This window comes from Manis pentadactyla, chromosome 18 (genome assembly GCF_030020395.1).
Source record: "Manis pentadactyla isolate mManPen7 chromosome 18, mManPen7.hap1, whole genome shotgun sequence".
In the NCBI taxonomy this organism is placed as follows: Eukaryota; Metazoa; Chordata; class Mammalia; order Pholidota; family Manidae; genus Manis; species Manis pentadactyla.
Genome location: NC_080036.1, coordinates 27,274,573 through 27,291,563, shown reverse-complemented (window position 1 = coordinate 27,291,563; position 16,991 = coordinate 27,274,573). Strand labels below are relative to the sequence as shown.

General features: G+C 38.8%; 1 protein-coding gene across 1 annotated transcript in view; it reads right to left on the bottom strand.

The window, feature by feature from the left end:
* The window catches only part of TICRR (TOPBP1 interacting checkpoint and replication regulator), a 34,797-nt gene that overhangs the window by 15,775 nt on the left and 2,031 nt on the right, over positions 1-16,991 (bottom strand). The window contains exons 2-12 of the mRNA XM_036931857.2: positions 13,875-14,154; positions 12,117-12,355; positions 10,740-10,974; positions 9,665-9,794; positions 5,955-6,094; positions 4,951-5,169; positions 2,111-2,259; positions 1,334-1,434; positions 941-1,034; positions 767-846; positions 359-598 (exon numbers count right to left, since the gene is read on the bottom strand). Of these exons, the coding sequence (XP_036787752.2) occupies positions 359-598; positions 767-846; positions 941-1,034; positions 1,334-1,434; positions 2,111-2,259; positions 4,951-5,169; positions 5,955-6,094; positions 9,665-9,794; positions 10,740-10,974; positions 12,117-12,355; positions 13,875-14,154 (1,907 nt within the window). The remainder of the gene's footprint in view (positions 1-358; positions 599-766; positions 847-940; positions 1,035-1,333; positions 1,435-2,110; positions 2,260-4,950; positions 5,170-5,954; positions 6,095-9,664; positions 9,795-10,739; positions 10,975-12,116; positions 12,356-13,874; positions 14,155-16,991) is intronic.

The window sequence follows — 16,991 nt, the reverse complement described above, 5'->3', positions numbered from 1 at the left end:
CCTAGAATTTCTAAAAATCACTACTATAAATTCAACTAGTTATGAATAATGAAAAGCACCAAGGAAAACTTAAAGTAAGCTGAAATTCTAAGCTTATCTCACAAAAGCTTTCCTGGAGACCCCCATGTGGGCAGTCAAGAAGGGCGCTATGGACCATATTTACAAAGTACATGTTCCCCATGATACAAGTGTCAGATGCTCCTTTTAGGAACTCCAAAAACTGGCTTCTGTGATTCACACATAAGGATAACTATTAATTTAACAAATTGTAAACAAAGACAATTGGACTATGGTTTAAACATGCCCTTTTTCAGAACTATAACAGTCCAAGTAATTCCTTTGATTCTTGAGCTCCCACCTTCTCTTCTTAGCTGATCTGGTCCGTAGCTCCTCTAGCTGATCAGATTCAGTGCCACCCGACACTGATTTATGAGCACTTGACATAAGAGGCACGGAAAGAAGGGGTGATTTGCTGTCTTGTGTCAAGGAGTCATCGCTGAAAAAATCTGTAGGAAGGACACCAGCCAGCTTCTGAGGAATCACAGACCCTAGGCTGTTGTAAAGACTTCCAAGTGTCTTTGGGATAGAGCTGATATACCTTTGGGACAGAGTTGATAACCAATAGGCTGGTTAAACATGCAGCAGTCAACGTTCCACCCTCTCTAGTCTTCCCTCACCCGGCATGAGAAATAGTCCTTATGATTCCCAAGTTCTGAGACAATACCATATGCAGTTCTTGGTAAAATTATTTTAGAGTAAAACTTACAATCCCAAAATTTCCTCCAGAAACTTTGCTAAGTATGCTGAATCCTCAGTTAAACATATCATGCGCAGCCAATCGGTCACCTGAAGAAGATTTTAGAAGATGATCGCATGCCCTCTGCAGGGAAGCTGAGGGCATCTATGGCATGTTTTCAGGGGCACTAAGCTCTATACTTGCCTCCTCCACTAATTGTTCCATATTATCTGTACTTTCATGTATTGAAGGGCACTGCAGACACATCTCCAAACGAAGAAATACCTGAAGCTGGCACCTTGAAAGAAAAAAATATGTGGTCATATCTACTCTGAGTGCTACTGAACTAAAGCTCCTTCTTTAAGCATATATCTATCTATATAAAAAACAACTCAAAAGAAGAGCTGCTGTCTTCTCTGAATGACAATATGGTTATTAGGTAAACGGGTGGGTCAAACTACACACCAGGACATCAAGAAGAACCAGCTACAAAAGCCTCTTTGAGCAATGGACAATCTGTTTTAACAATGACACAAGCAAAGCTTGGAGCTCTGTTTTGGGGTAACAGTTAAAGGAAAAAAAAAGGCAGTTACGTACTCTCTGATGTTATCTTCTTTATCTAGTGTTTTCCCTAGATTCTGTCGAAGATTTTTGCTAGTTTTTAAGAGGGTATTTTTTACTTGATTCAGACAGTTCATCTGAAAATACAAAATGATTTCATAGAATATTAAGTTACTTACTTCTCTCTTTCACAGCAAACTAATGCTCTAAGAAGGGAAATACATTCCCTTACAAATTTCCCCTTCCTTTATTTAAATGAAAAATAGTGAAATGAATATTCTTTTGTATATCTTAAAAAAAAGAACATGGTAAAAAAGTATTTTAGAGCAAAGGGCATGGATACAACAAGCCTGCAGATTCGAACTCTCTTAAAACAATGGTTTGCAATTCTTCCTGTGATAATCGTCATCTAGCCATCTTTTTAAAAGTGTAGATGCCCAGATCCCAACCCCCCAGGGATCTGTTTTAGTTGGTCTGGAGATAGCCCGGCACCAGCATTTTAAAGAAATGTCATAGGTGACTCTGAAGTGCAGCAGAGTTAAGCACTTCCAGCTTTATCTGTGCAGCTCTGCTGACGATGGAGATTTCTTTAGAAAAGGAGTACATGTGATTACCCTCACCTGGCCCATTTCCTTCATTTCTGTCTTACTGGTTCATCGTGTCCAACTTCTAAGCTCTGGAATGTGCTTACCCCTGTCCTTATCTTATTTTTGAATCATGTACTGCATAATAGACACTTTCTGAGACATATGAACCAAACCCACCAATAAGCAACCACATTAATGGCAAACGACCCCACCCAGGCTCTCTTACTTCTAATTCCTTTGTGCCTCTAGATTTTAGGAATGCTTTAATGGTTGAGATCAGGTTCCGAGCACATGAATACATGATTTCTCCTGTGGCCACCGTCTTTTGGTAATTTTCATGTATAAAAGATAGTAGCTCCTCCTCAGTTTTAAAATCTGTGGGGGAAAAAAGGTCAAATTATCAATCCAGCTGAAATCATTGTATTGTGTAAACCCGTGGTTGTCTGCTGGAATTTTTGGCCCCCAGAGGAAATTTGGCTATGTCTGGCTTGCCATGACTGGTGGGGAGGGGAAGGGTGCTACTGACATCTAGTGGGCGGAGGCCAGAGATGCCGCTAAACATCCTAGAGGGCACAGGACAGCCTTCCAACAATTATCCAGTGTGTCAAATGTCAGCAGTGCTGAGGAGGAAAAGTACAGGGACAGGGATTAATTTTAAGGCTTTGAAAATCAAGTGCATGTGTTGAAAATGTATGGGTAACCACCAATGAGAAAGAAAGAAACTGCATAACCTTCAAACCTAGCAGAGAGGAAAAAGAAGAATAAAGAAAACTTGATTCCATGGCCTGTTAGAAAGGAAAAAACAACAAAAATAAGACACTGAAGAACACCTAGGCTTATCAGCAAACCATAATTACAAACATTTATTTTACAAATACACTTGCTGGCTAACAGAGAGATACTGTCAGACTGGAATAAGAAAAATTTAAGCTGTTTACAAAAGATATACCCAAAACACATGATGAAGAAACACTGGAAATAGAGCAACAGCGAGAGACTGAGGCAAACACTATCCAACGGGAAGCTAGTGTAGCTGTATTAACACCAAGCAAAACCGACTTCAAGGCATAGACTTATTAGGAACAGAGTTATTATTCATTCACTGAAGACATAATTACAGGGAAAATATGAATAATTCTGAATTTATATGCACCTGTCAAGAAAGCCTCAAAATATCTGATGCTAAATTTGGCAGAACTGCAAGAGAATTTTGACAAATCCATGCAGTTGAAGACTGTAATACAATCATCTCAGTTACAGATAAAAGAAGTAGAAAAAAATAGTAAGCATGTTGAATATTCAAACATTACTAAACTTGATGTAAAAGACATATATAGAACCAAATACCCAAGAATTAGGGAATATACATTTTTCAGTACAAATGGAATATTAACAAAATGTAACCACATATTAAGCCAGAGTTTCAGCAAATATTAAAGAAAAAATATCTTACAAGATACGCTGTCTGCATACAGGCCAAAAAGATTAAAAACTAATTATAGAAATAAAACACTCCCTAATATTATAGATGTCAGAAAATATTTAGAAATAAGTACCAATGGAAAGAGAATATAGCAAACTAGTATAACGCAGTTAAATTTACACTTAAAGGAAAATGTATAGATTTAAATGATCTTTTAAAGAAGAAAAAATTTAAAAACAATTAGCTAAGGGTCCAACACAAGAAATAACATGACAGTAAACCCAAAAAATAAATGAGGCAATAAGATAGGAGCAGAAATGAACAGGAAAAAATAGAAATGAGAGATTAGTAGAAACAAAAAATGACTGAAAAGCCAAATAAAATAGAGAAATCTAAGACTGTGCAGCTGAAGAAGAGAGAGAAAGGGCATAAAGAAACACTATTAGAAATGAAAAAATAGAGCAGAAATTCAAATGACTGATTCAGGTTACAGCTGAAGTTCATTTTTTCCGTTAAGATAATCAGTGTTCCAGCACCACTTCTTGCAAAGATTATCCTTTTCCCATTGAGTTGTTGGGGCACCTTTGTCAAAAATCAATGTACCACCGTGGTGCAGGTCTATTTCTGGGAAGAATTTAGTCCAGAAATTGTGTTAATACCACATTAACACTGTCACCTTTGCCCTCCCTTGAATGTATCATCCACATTCTTTAAAGCCTTTACTAGCTCATTAAAGATGTTCTGTCTCCCTCGAACTAATTATCACCAATGGACCTGGTATTTCATGGGGAAAAACACTTTTAAGGAGCAGAAAACTTTTATTCCAGAATTTTTAAATGAACTCAAAGGCAACATCATGCCACCACTGCCTGAAGTTCATAAGCCATCTTTACAATTGCCCACAGGCCTGTCACTGTCAGTGTGAGCTGAGAATGTTCCCCAAGAACGAGAAACAAACTACAATCCAATTTTTAAAAAAAGAAAGGAAAAGGAACAAATAGGAAAATAAAAGCTACTGGACTAAATTCTTCTGCCCAACTTTGAGAGACCTCACCAACCAGCCCTGGTTACCCAGGCACCCTTCCCTCTCCCTGCATTCACGGATGTGTAGAACTTCCTCAAGCACTTGTCCTACGGCCAAGCCAGAGCCCTTCGCCGTGACTGCTAATGCGCGCCCCGGTCTGACAAGCTCCTCTGTTACTCTCCTGCGGCCTGAACTCTGCTCGGTCTTCGGGGTCTAGCCTGCGCTCCACTAGCTCCTTGCAAACCTGCTCAGCCTGTCTTGACCCTGGCTGACCTTCCCTTTCTTGACTCCTGGTACATCTTCTTAATGGGCAAGTATTTTCTGTTGTAGATTCTTGGTTCTCTTACATATTAATTTTATTAGCTCATTGTACACATGATATATAATGTCAATATGTAGCTGTATATATATATTCATTATTTTTATCTTTGTAGCTGGATCACAAATCTGAGAATATGATATTATTTTTACTATATTTCCCATAACACACGTTGGGGCATATAGTAAATATTCAATAAATGTTCAATAATTGAGGGATATAATTAAAATATAAAAATATAAGGCTATAAAAGAGTCAACATGGACTTAGACACCAAAATGCTCTGGGATTGAGGAATACCTTTAGGCTTAGAACTTCTTAGCGTTCTTCCTCTGTTTTCCCATTTATCTGCTGTTCTTCCGCCGGCTCTCTTTGGGATCCCTCTCTCCCCCGCTGCACCTGGACTGCCATCTGGATGCGACTTCTGCGCCTTGACGTTCAGCCTTGCAACATTCAACATCTTTAAGGAACGGCACATGGTATTCATCTTCTGCCTCACCGGAGTACGAGGGACACCTCCTACCAAAACACCACGGCAAGAGAAGTAAAATAACTTCACTTCTGTGGAATCAAGAGCTACTTTAATGCAGATTAAATATTCTGTGGAAGAATACTGAAGTGAGGTGTATCCTTCCAGAACGATCCAAATTAAGTTGTTCTTGCATCTCTTTTAACCTGCAGCACTCGTTAGAGTGAGAGCTCTTCTTTTAACTGAAGCTTAGGGATTAAACATCTCAATGTGATGAGATGGTATTTACATAAGGCACATGCCAGACTCATCTTGGTATCACCCAGTGGTCAGAGTTGTGATGAAACTCTTGGAAGAGCAATTTAGCAGTCTGCATCGATAGCAACTTTTTCCTGCTTTTTCATATAGTAGCTTGTTCCTGGAACCTTAGGCTGGGGAAAATCACTCAAAGAATAAATCATATGCACGATGCACACTACAGAATCATTTACAATGACAAAACTGAAAACAATCTGAATGTTCAACAACATAAGAATTTGGTAGCTTTTGTTAAGCAATGAGGTGGAAGTGTAAAAAGGCAAGATAGCAGGTGAGCAAATACATTTAAAGCAGCACCCAACACTGTATTTAAATTTGTTATAACTAAAAATGAAAATGGGGTATACTCATTAAGAAGGTAGGATTGTGGGTAATTTAAAAAATCACTACTGTATTAACGTAATTATTTTCAAACTTGAAAAATAAGAACCTGTCCTTTCATTTTAGGGAATGTCAATCTTTTAAAACATACAGTCTCACAAGGCTGCCTCTAGAAACAGCCTTCCTACGTGCATACGTTTCTTTCTGCTGTCTTCCTGCTGAGACACCGTGGATTCTTCAAGAGACTTTCTCTGGTAGAGCTCCGAGAGGCAGCGGGTTAGTTCACTTTCAGTTCTGGAAGGCTCTCCCTTCTCGGATGAGGCAGCCTGTAGTAACCTGGAACAATTCAGGACGTCCACCTAAAACTCTGATTTTCCAAAATGCTTTAAAAACAGTAACAAAATTCAATATCCTTTTAAAAGCTAATCAAGAGATGTCCCCGCAAGATGCCTTCAAAAATATATTTTCTCAGGAGAGAAAATGATTCCTCTTCTCATTTATCACATGAACAAACTCCAGGGCAGAAGCTACCTGTTCACAAACCATACAGTACTGACTTTTATTAATAAGATTCTTCATTGTCCTTTGGTACATGTCTAATTAGGGCAACCATTTCACTTTGGGGCTTCCACAGTTATTTCTCACTCAGTGTCCAAACATTATTAAGTACAAGATGATGCAATACTGAGTACAGGCAGCCCTCAGAGACGCTGCAGGTTTGGTTCTAGATCACCACAATATAGAGAATATTGCAGTGAAGTGAGTCAAATGAATCTTTTGGTTTCCCAGTGCATATAAAAGTTCTGTTTACACTGTACTGTAGTCTATTAAGTGTACAATTGCATTATGTCTAAAAGAAGGACATACCTTAGTTTAAAAATACTTTATTGCTAAAAAAATGCTAACCATCATCAGAACTTTAAGCAAGTTGTAATCACCGGCCACAGATCACTATAACAATCATAATAATGAAGTTTGCAATAGCGTGAGAATTACCAAAACATGAGAGAGACACTAAGTGAGCAAAGGCCATTGGAAAGTGGTGCCGATAAATTTGCTCCACACAGGGTTGCCACAAACCTTCCGTTTGTAAAATATACAATATGTGCAATGCATAGTAAAATGAGGTCTGCCTGAAAAAAGTTAACCACGATGACTTGTGAATAATTCTTTCACACTGTAGTAAACTAATTTGGGGTTGCTGAGAGGGGGAGGAAGTGGGGCTGAGGGAGGTGATTAGTTATTAAATGCTTTTTTGCATATAGCTAAATATCAGTCACTAAGTAAATTACAAAAATGGCACAATGTTCAGAATGTTTGTATCTTACTAGCTTCCATTACCTGGTATCACCTGATTTAAAAGTAGGAGAAAGTTATAGCAACATTAGTTGAGTCTGCTGGGGATATCAGTGTCCTACCTGCAGCAGGTCTGAAACTAATTCTCCCTAAGTGTGTTGATGTTTCCTTTAACAGAGGTGAGGTTTTTTTCTGTTAATGTTTAGAATTTAGAAACCTTTCAAATATATAGAAAAGCAGAAAAAAACATTATTAAATAGTTAAGTATGTACCTCCCACCAAGATTAAATACTTGTTAACAGTTTGCTATATCTGCTTCAGATCTTTTTTAACAAAATTAATCATTATAGACACACACAAAGCCCCAACCTTTTCCCACCCCTTTTTCCCAGAGGCATTCCTAGATTTGTGTATCTTATTTACCAACATGAACTGCTATGTTGTTGTAAATTCTTTTAAAATGTGGCATCATACAACACCATCCTTTTGCAATTTTGTTTGTACTAACATATCTTTCATGTGCATGTAAATAGCTCTAGTTTATTCAGTTTTACTAATATATATATATAATATTCTATTGTATAACTATACCATAGTTTATCCATTTCCCTGCTGAGGATCAGCTGGTTCTTTCCACATTTTTGTTTTTAATGACTGGGAGAGAACATTCTAACATAGCTTTCCTTGAGGTTGTACAAAAATTTCCTTAATGTAGACACCTAGAAGTGAGATTGCTTGGTGTCAGAGTGTGTGAAGTTTCTGCTTACCTAAGAATATAAATTGTTCTCTAAAACGGTTGTAGCCATTTACACTTCTATCATGTAAAGGTTCTCATGTCCCTACATGCTATTGTCAGACTTACTACTTTTTGGTAATCTAATAGGTATGAAATAGAATATTGTGGGTTTTTTCTTATTGTGGTTTTAATTCCCATTTGCCTAAACTGAGTGTTTTTCCAAATTGCTGCTCTTGGGCTTCCTTGTAAGAACTGCTTGCTCACATCCTCTGCCCAACTGCTTATCTAGGTTTTTAGGTGCTCTGTACTAACTTGGACACTATCCTTTGCTGGTATATGGATTACAGCTGCCCAGGTTTATGACTCGTCTTTTTCATTACACAGAAATTTTTAAATTCATTATAGTGTATATATAGTTTCCTTCATGGTTTGAATTTTTTATGTCTTACTTAAGAAATCCAACCCTAGCCTGATCTTCTGTGTTTTTTCATCTTACAATTTTTACTTTTTTCTTCTGGATAGACAATTATCACACCACTACTTACTGGACAGTCTCTTCTTCTAATTTATAATGGTGCCATTGTCATATGCCAAACTCCCATATGTGTGTGGGTCACTTCCTGGGCTTGCTGTTCCATTGGTCTCTGTTGATCCTTGCACTCGTACCACACTGCCCTCCTTATCACTAGAGCTTTATGGTAAATTTTGCTATCGCATAGGGGAAGATGCACCTTTTGTTTTGTTCTTAGCCTTTTTGAGCTGTACCATGTCCATAAATCAGAAGATTCATTATTAAGGTATCAGTTCTTCCCAAATTAACCTATAGACTCAATGCACTCTCAGTCAAAAATCTTAGCAGGCTCTGTGGAAATTAATGGTAAAGCTCACATTAAAATGTGAAGGATCTAGAATAGTCAAAGCAATGCTGAAAAAAAAAAAAAAAGAACAAAGTGAAAAGGACTCAGACTACCTGATTTCAGTCCTCAAGACAATATAGTATTAACACTTTCTGAACTAGTCTTTCCAGAAATAGACCTGCACAATAGTGGCCAAATGATTTCAACAAAGGTGCCACAGTAACTGAATGAGAAAGACTGTCTTTTAACAAATGGTATTCAAACAACTGGATATATGTATGGAAAAATATAAACCCTGACTTACCTCTTAATAATATTTTGAATTTGCTATATATTTTATATTTGTAATATTGATTTATATCTATTTTTAAATTGCTCAAAAATCTTGCTATAGATTACTCTTATTTGGCATCTCAAGAATCATCTTTTGTTTCTGTTGATTTCTGCTTTCTACTTGATTCACTTTTTTTTTTCTCTTTATTGTCGCCTTCTTTATTTCTTGGGTTTACTCTCATATTATTTCCTTTGTTGGACACTTAGCTAATTGGTTTTTAATTTTTCTTCTTTAAAAGATAGCTTAAGTCTATAAAAATTTTCCTTTAAGTATAAACTTAGCTGCATTATGAGTTTGCTATCTTTATTTTTATTGCAATTTAATACTAAATATTTTCAGACATCCATAACATAAGGGAGCATTTTTTTTGCAATGAATTTCCCCCCAACTTTTTTACTGTAGTAAAATACACATAAAGGTTAAAATCATTTTAACCACCTTTAAGTACACAGTTCAGTGGTATTAAGTATATTCATGTACTACTATCACCTCCATCCATCTCCAGATTCTTCTCATCTTGTGAAATTGAAACTCTATACCCATTAAATGCTGTTTATAATTAGTTTTTAATATTATTGGACTGTAACTGAGAAAATAAGGTCTATTAAAAAAACCCCAACAAACCCACACGCATATATGTGATCAATGTATAATCAATACCCAGAGAAAAAAAAATGTATTACCAAAATGACTCCATCAAATTTGAGCTGGCGCCACTGTGGTTACAGCAGGGAAACCACCTCTCCACAACAGCCGCCGTCCAGGGAGTGGTGCGTCCAAGCTCCTGCTGGGCCCACTCGGGAACAGGAGGAGCTACCGGGACAGAGGAGCCGAGATGGAAGAGCAAGAACAGGGAGAGAGGCGTTAGAACCGAAGCTGAGAATCCGAGCACCGGCTCCTCCCTTGGGACATACACAGTGGCATCATCTGCCACCAGCTCAACCCAAGCCTACGGTGTCTATGAAAAGTGCTGCTTCAAAAACAGACACAGGCTTCCTCACTGCTCCCCCAAAGCACCAGACACAATCCCCCTCATAGCCTTGGCCCTCGCCCCTGCCTCTATCAGCAATGTTCTTTCCCTATCGCTTCGTTCATGCCTTTGCTCAAACATTACTTTTTCACAAGGCCTGTTCAAAATTACAAGCTTCCCACCCGTAACACTCCCCACCCCTTCTACCTGCTGTATTACTATAGCACTCTATCCCTTTCTAATATACTATATAATTTCCTTATTTAGTTTGTCTCGTCTCCCCTGACTACATGGTAAACTCCATGAGAACAGAAACCTCAGTCTATTTTGTTCTTGGATGTAGTCCCAGTACATACATCCCAGAACAGAGAGCAGGCACTCAATAAACCTGTTGTATAAATGAACAAATGGAAGAATGATCAAATTGACTATATCTACCTAACATAAATAAGGTTTGTATCATATTAGTAACAATGCAATGAATCAGAAGGCAGACAGAATCACAACGGTTTTATATGCAGTCTTTATTAAATATATTACAAACCAGGCTTCATTTATATCTTCAATTTCAAATCAGTTTCACAGAGCCAGATTTGGCTTCCTCAGAAGTGCTTCAGCATTTCTATGAATAATGATGATTTAAATTGCCTGAAGTATTGAAGCTTGCTTTTATCTGTTTTATAATAGATACTGGGATTCTACTTAGAGCAGTGACAAAAAAGCTCTGATGCTGGAAAGACTGTAAATGGCTGCCCTAGAGTGTGTTAGTGACTGGATCAGATGCTTACCAGAGGCAGCAGGATCTTCAAGTGGACTGTGAATCTGATTCAATAAATCATCCATAACATCGGAAACAAGGGAAGCCGTGTCCTGGGGGCTCCCTGTCACAGCTGTTTGGAGAAAATCTCTTTGAAATTCAGCCTCCTCAGTGCGGAACACAGTGAGAACTGTGGCGTTGGCAGAGAGGGGGGAAATCACCCCAGTGATGGGGGGCCAGCCTTCACCAGGGTCCACACTGGCAACCTGCATGTGAAGTTCTAATTAATTGAGAACATCAACACATGCCTAAAGAAGAATGCAGCTTAGTAAAAGCCAGAATGATGGTCTCCCCCAATGATGAATGACATGAAAGAGAAAACTGTGGAAAAGACAGGCTGGATGGCTTTAGTGCCAGAATTGAATTTACTGATCATATAACCGTAATCCCTCAACTTATAATAAGAAAAACCTAAGGTTACCAGGAATATTTGCTGAGCACTTATTATGTGCTTACTATAACTTACCAAATCCTCACAACCACTCTGAAATGGAAATGATCAGAATCCCCATTTTACAGAGGAGGAATTGAACTTGAGGAATAAGTTAACCTGTTTAAGGTCACCTAGTTAGTAGTAAGAGGCAGAGACCAGGTGTAGATGAGTTCTAAACCTATACTCTTAAGCACAAGGCAACACTACCACTTCAGGGATTCACGCAGACCACAGAGTGGGCAGCAGAGCCGAAACCCAACCTGACCACCGGACTCCCCACCTAGTGCTCTTTCCATCAGAGCACCGAACTTAGTACATCTGTTCAGGTGGTGAGCCAGCTTTCTTCGAGGCTGTTTCATTATGGGATCCAGAAGAGAGATGTCTTCTGAGGTTACAAAGGCCAAAGACAAAATGAGGTAAGGAATTTTCTAGTGGTTTAAAAATAACTAGGATCTCTAAATCAGATCTGGGTTGGTATGTATTCCTTCTCAGAAGGCATTTCTAAGTTTGTGTAACTACTAGACATTATCTAGTTTTACAGTATAGGGCTTTTTAAAAATGAGATGTACTTATTATCTAAAAGTAATAAACATGTAACAGAAGAATTAAAAAATAACAAAAAGCCACCCATCACTTCACCACCTTAATATAATCATTCCATTTGGCTCACTGCTTTTTTTCTTAAGTGAATATGATTTAACTGGATTCGAGGCATATGCAATTTAATAAACTGTTTCTTCACTAATGAGCACTGTCATGATACTATAATGCAGACAGTATTATTTGCAAAAACCTCATCTGTTCCATGGAGACTTGTATTTTGTAGGGTAATGCTTGGCACTTCATACACGTACTTATTGCATTTTGCCAATGTGGTAATAGACAAGAACAGCTCAGCGTGTGGCAGACACCTACCAGATGTAACTCCTCAGCCATCAGCCTGTTTACCAGCTGCTGAAATAACACCCTCTGAGTTGATCGGTTCTCATCTGGAATTTGTAGCATCCAGCTATCAGTGCCCAAAGTGCTGCTCATTGGAAGATGCCATGGGGTCACTGTGCCTTTTAGAAAAATTCTGACGGGTTTCTGAAAATGTCTCTGGTGCATAGCCAAGGGTTCTAGGGTAACTGTCCATGTTTCTTGAGTTTCTTTGCCTGTTAGAAAAAAAAAAGAATGTTAAAATTCTAATATAATAGTTACAAAAAATAGATTTAATAGTAAAAAAAGAATTGGGTTGTCAGTTAAGGTACTTGTATTATCACTTAATTCACACTTTCACCCTCATTCTACTGCCCAGAGGCTATTGTAGCCACGTTCATTTATTTCTGTGGGAAAAGCTGCATATGAACAGAATGATGAGGGCACAACATGATGTCAGAACCTCTCAGTAACTATGCCTTTGAAACAAGTATTCAAACAACACTGCTTACAGAAAGAAACACTGCTTCTTAAACCCATAAAATGCAGTGCATCCTATCTTATGAAGTTAATTTCTAAAGACTACAACTGATGAAACTGCTTAAACACAACTGCTCTTGAAATGTCCTTAAACTGAACATAATATGTAATAGTTCTATGTATACACCTCTATATGGTATTAGTTCTGGGTGACTATATGATTCAGAAATTAGATTCCCATATAGGGTATCATATGGTAAAGCAAATTTATGAAGATCCCAACATGCTGGCTCTTCCTGGTAATAAGCACCATTTTCAGCTTCTGTTGCTTAATTTGTTATTTTCCCTCTTAATCAGTCAAGTGTTTCTCTGTGGTTTTCAATCTACTGATCTCTTCGGTGGGGCAATGCAATCTTACTGTTCCAGTAAGCAGTTAGATAGACGTGAGCGGAAGGAGAGAAAGGGGGACAGCAGATCACCCAGTCTCCGCCCTGACACTGCTCTGTGTCCCTTAGACCAGCCCCTTCTGCGGTTCAGACAAACTGATAAGCAAAAGATATGGGTCCCTGAGACCATCCTGATGTTAGAGCACATGCACTTAAGGAAGACCTTGTCACTAATGACCCTGAGGCCATCATAATATCATTACTATGTCATTTATATTGTGGGTTTGGCTTAGACGCTCATGGGAAAAATGATGAATACAAACTTGCACAAAGAGGCTGAAGGGGAAGAAACAAGATGGATTCAAAGGATGATGTAAAGGTGGCAAAATGGGAGGGGGGAAACCAAGTAAATCCCCATAAAAAGACACAATGTAAAACCCAGCGGGATCCATCAGGATCGCCGCTCAGAGGCACACTTCCCTTTCACATTAACACCCTTTGCAGCTTTAACTTTCTGTTGGGTCTCTGGACTGAATTCAATCCTTTGAGAAGACAAGAGCCAAGGAATTCCACAATCTACCACCCCATAACATTACCACCTATTTGCTTGGGCACCTGAAGGATATTACCCTTCTTTGCAAACCCTTGGAAAACCTTAAAATCACTCACTTGTTCTTTTTATACATGGGCCTGCGTCTGTTCCATACCAGAGTTCAGTCCTGTCCTGGGGCGCCACAGACTTTGCTGAGACATCTTTTAATTCCAAGCATTAATTGAGTGCCTAGGCTGCTGGAAATTCTAAATTCTAAAGAAGTTAAACACATGGGCCTGCCCTGAAGAAATGAATGTAGCTGAGACCAAAACACTCCCCAAAATATTATTTGCTTACCTTCAACAGGGAGAAATAATGTTCCTTCCATCCGCGGAAATGAGGCTTCATACTCAGGAGAATTATAAAGCAAACAGTTTAAAGTTGCATCAGCAGGCAGAGTTGAAATCCACGAAGAGAGGTGAGGTTCACTTGACAGCTTTTTTTCACTACGAAGCAGTGTTTTCCCCGCTTTAGTGCAATCCTGGCTGAGAGTTTCGGACGGCAAGATGGTGCCTCCTATCTGGTGGAGCAGTTCACATACCGTCCAGTACCCCAGGTGGTCTGGGGATTCCCACAGCTAAAATAAAAAGTAAAGAACTTCAGGTTACTGTAAATTAGCACTCATGTATAAAGCTAAGGAAAACCAGGAGAAAGTATAGTTGATACCTATATTAAAGGATCAAATCACACAATAAATTTATTGAACCAAACACAAATAATGGTCAGCATCCTGTTACTTTATAGCCCAGTAACATAGTTAGTCCACAATATGCCTTCAAGAAGGTGTCCATTTAGTGAAAAAGAGCACTTCAATTCTATTTTCTGTCAAGGAACAGAAGTGATACAAACCACTGGGGATAAATCCTAAAATGTTCAGTCCGTAGGAATATAAAGCCATGACACATTATTAAAAATAATTCTGTCCTATGCAACATGACGTAGCAATGGCCAGGTATCAGGGGAGGGAGATGGGATACGTCCCCTGGATGGTTGCTGACTCACCCTCCCCCACAAGACTGTGTGGAGACCAAACGTGCCTCCTTAATTCTGTCTTCACTGCTTTCACTAAAGCCCTCGTCATCCTTGCCTGGACTCACTGTAGCCTATAAAGTCTGCACTGATTCTAATCTTTCCTCTAAATTGCTCTAAGGAGTATTTTTCCAAATCACATATCTGATCATGCTAATTGTCTGAAAACTTCCAAGGGTTTCCCACTGCCTCCACCATGAAGTTCACAACCAACCCTAAACAACCTTTCCAAAACCTAATTTCTCCCTCACCCATCTCTCTTCCAGGCACCCCTCACCATTTGCTGTTTCCTGAACAGGCCGCATTTTATTATGCTTCCCTGTTTTCTGGTTCCTGGGCCTCCCCTTCTTTCTTCACCGACTGCATACTAATTATACTTAAGTATCCAGCTTAAACCCTGCTTTCTCTGCAAAGGCCACTCCTCACTCCTTCACACATAGCTGACTCATGCCAACCTTCTTTCAACAAACTTATTGAGCAACCTTTATGAGTCATGAACTAGAAAGACAGAATCCCTGTCTTCCAGAATCTTAAAGTCAGGGGTAGGGTAAACATAACAGCAATAGCATGAAAGATTTAGTTCAGCATCACAATGCAACATGACAATCTTCAGGTACTATGGAACACGAAGGAGGGGCACCTGTCCTAGAAGACGACTATCATGCTGGCTGGCCTGCTCCACAAGATGAGTTTACAACTGTAGGCCACAAATTGCTTTGTGAATGTGAGGTCTTCTAGATCATCTCTAAACTTTCCATTATATTCAAGTTTAAAGAGAGGCCTAAGAGTGCCCAAGGTCACAGCAAGGCACTAATAGACTAGTTCAAGAACCCAGAACTATCTTGGACAGTGCTTTTAAAATGAGGGTGGTAACCCTTTGATGGAACAAGTGAATGGTTTATGATCAGTATTAAAGAAAAAACAACAGCAATGAGTATCAGTATCAGCGCACAGTAGAAAATAGCAATAGTGAAGATAAACAATATGAAGCTTTTGTTTCGATTATACATACCAGTTTGGAAAATGCTGTAATGGATTAATCAATTAATTAGTATTTGCTGTTACCGCCCATGTGTTCATGCCTGTGTTCACTGCTATGGGGGAGAATGGTAAGCTAGTTCAGATACCACAGATTCTGATTAGGATTTTCTGCCAAAGAGAAACAAAAAATTTGTTGAAATTATTTCAGCCAGAGGACCAGCCAGGGGGAAAAAAAAAAGGTTTATCAAATGAATTAGAAAACTTTAATAAAGAGTTGAAAAGGACATTAACTTTTGAGTGAAAAGTAATATATGTACATGATTTTTTTTAAATCATAAATGGTATATAGAGTGTGGTTACATTTTATCATTTTAAAAATCTGTGTCATAGGGTGCAAGAGAAAAATTCTAGTGGTAGTTTCAAATCTGAGGATTTCTAAATGTCCACCTGACTATAAACTCCAAGAGAGAAGGGACCACACCTTTCCAGTTCACTAATGGCATCCCCAGCACAACTGGCAGGTATGTAATAAATATGTGTTGAGTAAACCAGGGGCATAAAGTAAAAAATGTATGGGAGGTGGTCTCCTATGTTGCCTTCTATCCTGTATCTTTGCAAGATTCTGTGTCCTTGGAGCCCTCCTGCCCCAGTCTGAGTCCAGGTTCTGTTTCTCCCAAGTCTGCTTCCCGGACCGTGAGCAATATGGATTCTCTCCTCTTCCCTTCTCTCTACCCCTGTAGTGACAGCTCACCAACGACAGAACCTAAGACTCCATTTTGCCTCCACAGGGTGGCTGAGCAGAGGCTTTTGAGAAGGAAAAGATAGATTCTCACCAGGAAAAAAAAAATCAGAAAAGGTTAAAATCGTTTGCCAGGCATTTCCTTAGGGGAAACGGCAGAGCAGATGTGAGAATGGAATCCTCAGAGAAGACCCGTCCCCTCAGATGGCAGAATAGCAGAACTGGAGGGGATCTTTAAAAAAACCCTGTCAACCTACTTACTTCAATGCTATTTCGAAAAGAAAAGAAAGAAGAATCTCGAAGCCCCTTGTGCCTAAATGAGACTGCCTTCTAGCCAGTATTTGACTATTAAATACAATTCCAGAATAAAGCCTTTGATGTGATTTGATATCAATAATCCTAAATCAAGCAGTTTTGTGTCATACACTGTGTCCAACACTTGATTCACTGCCTTAAATGTTAAGTCCTAGGATCCCATTTTCCCCACCAAATGTTCGCCATTTCCTTAAACACTCCACCCTTTCCTTTTCTTTGACAAGCCACTGCTGCCTTATTTTGCATTTGCTGTACCTTTCTGGGCTTTGTATGTGAAGACACGTCGGAAATGTTTACATACTGCATCGTTATGGTTTAAGTATCCATTCATTTTCCATTTGTAATCTTGC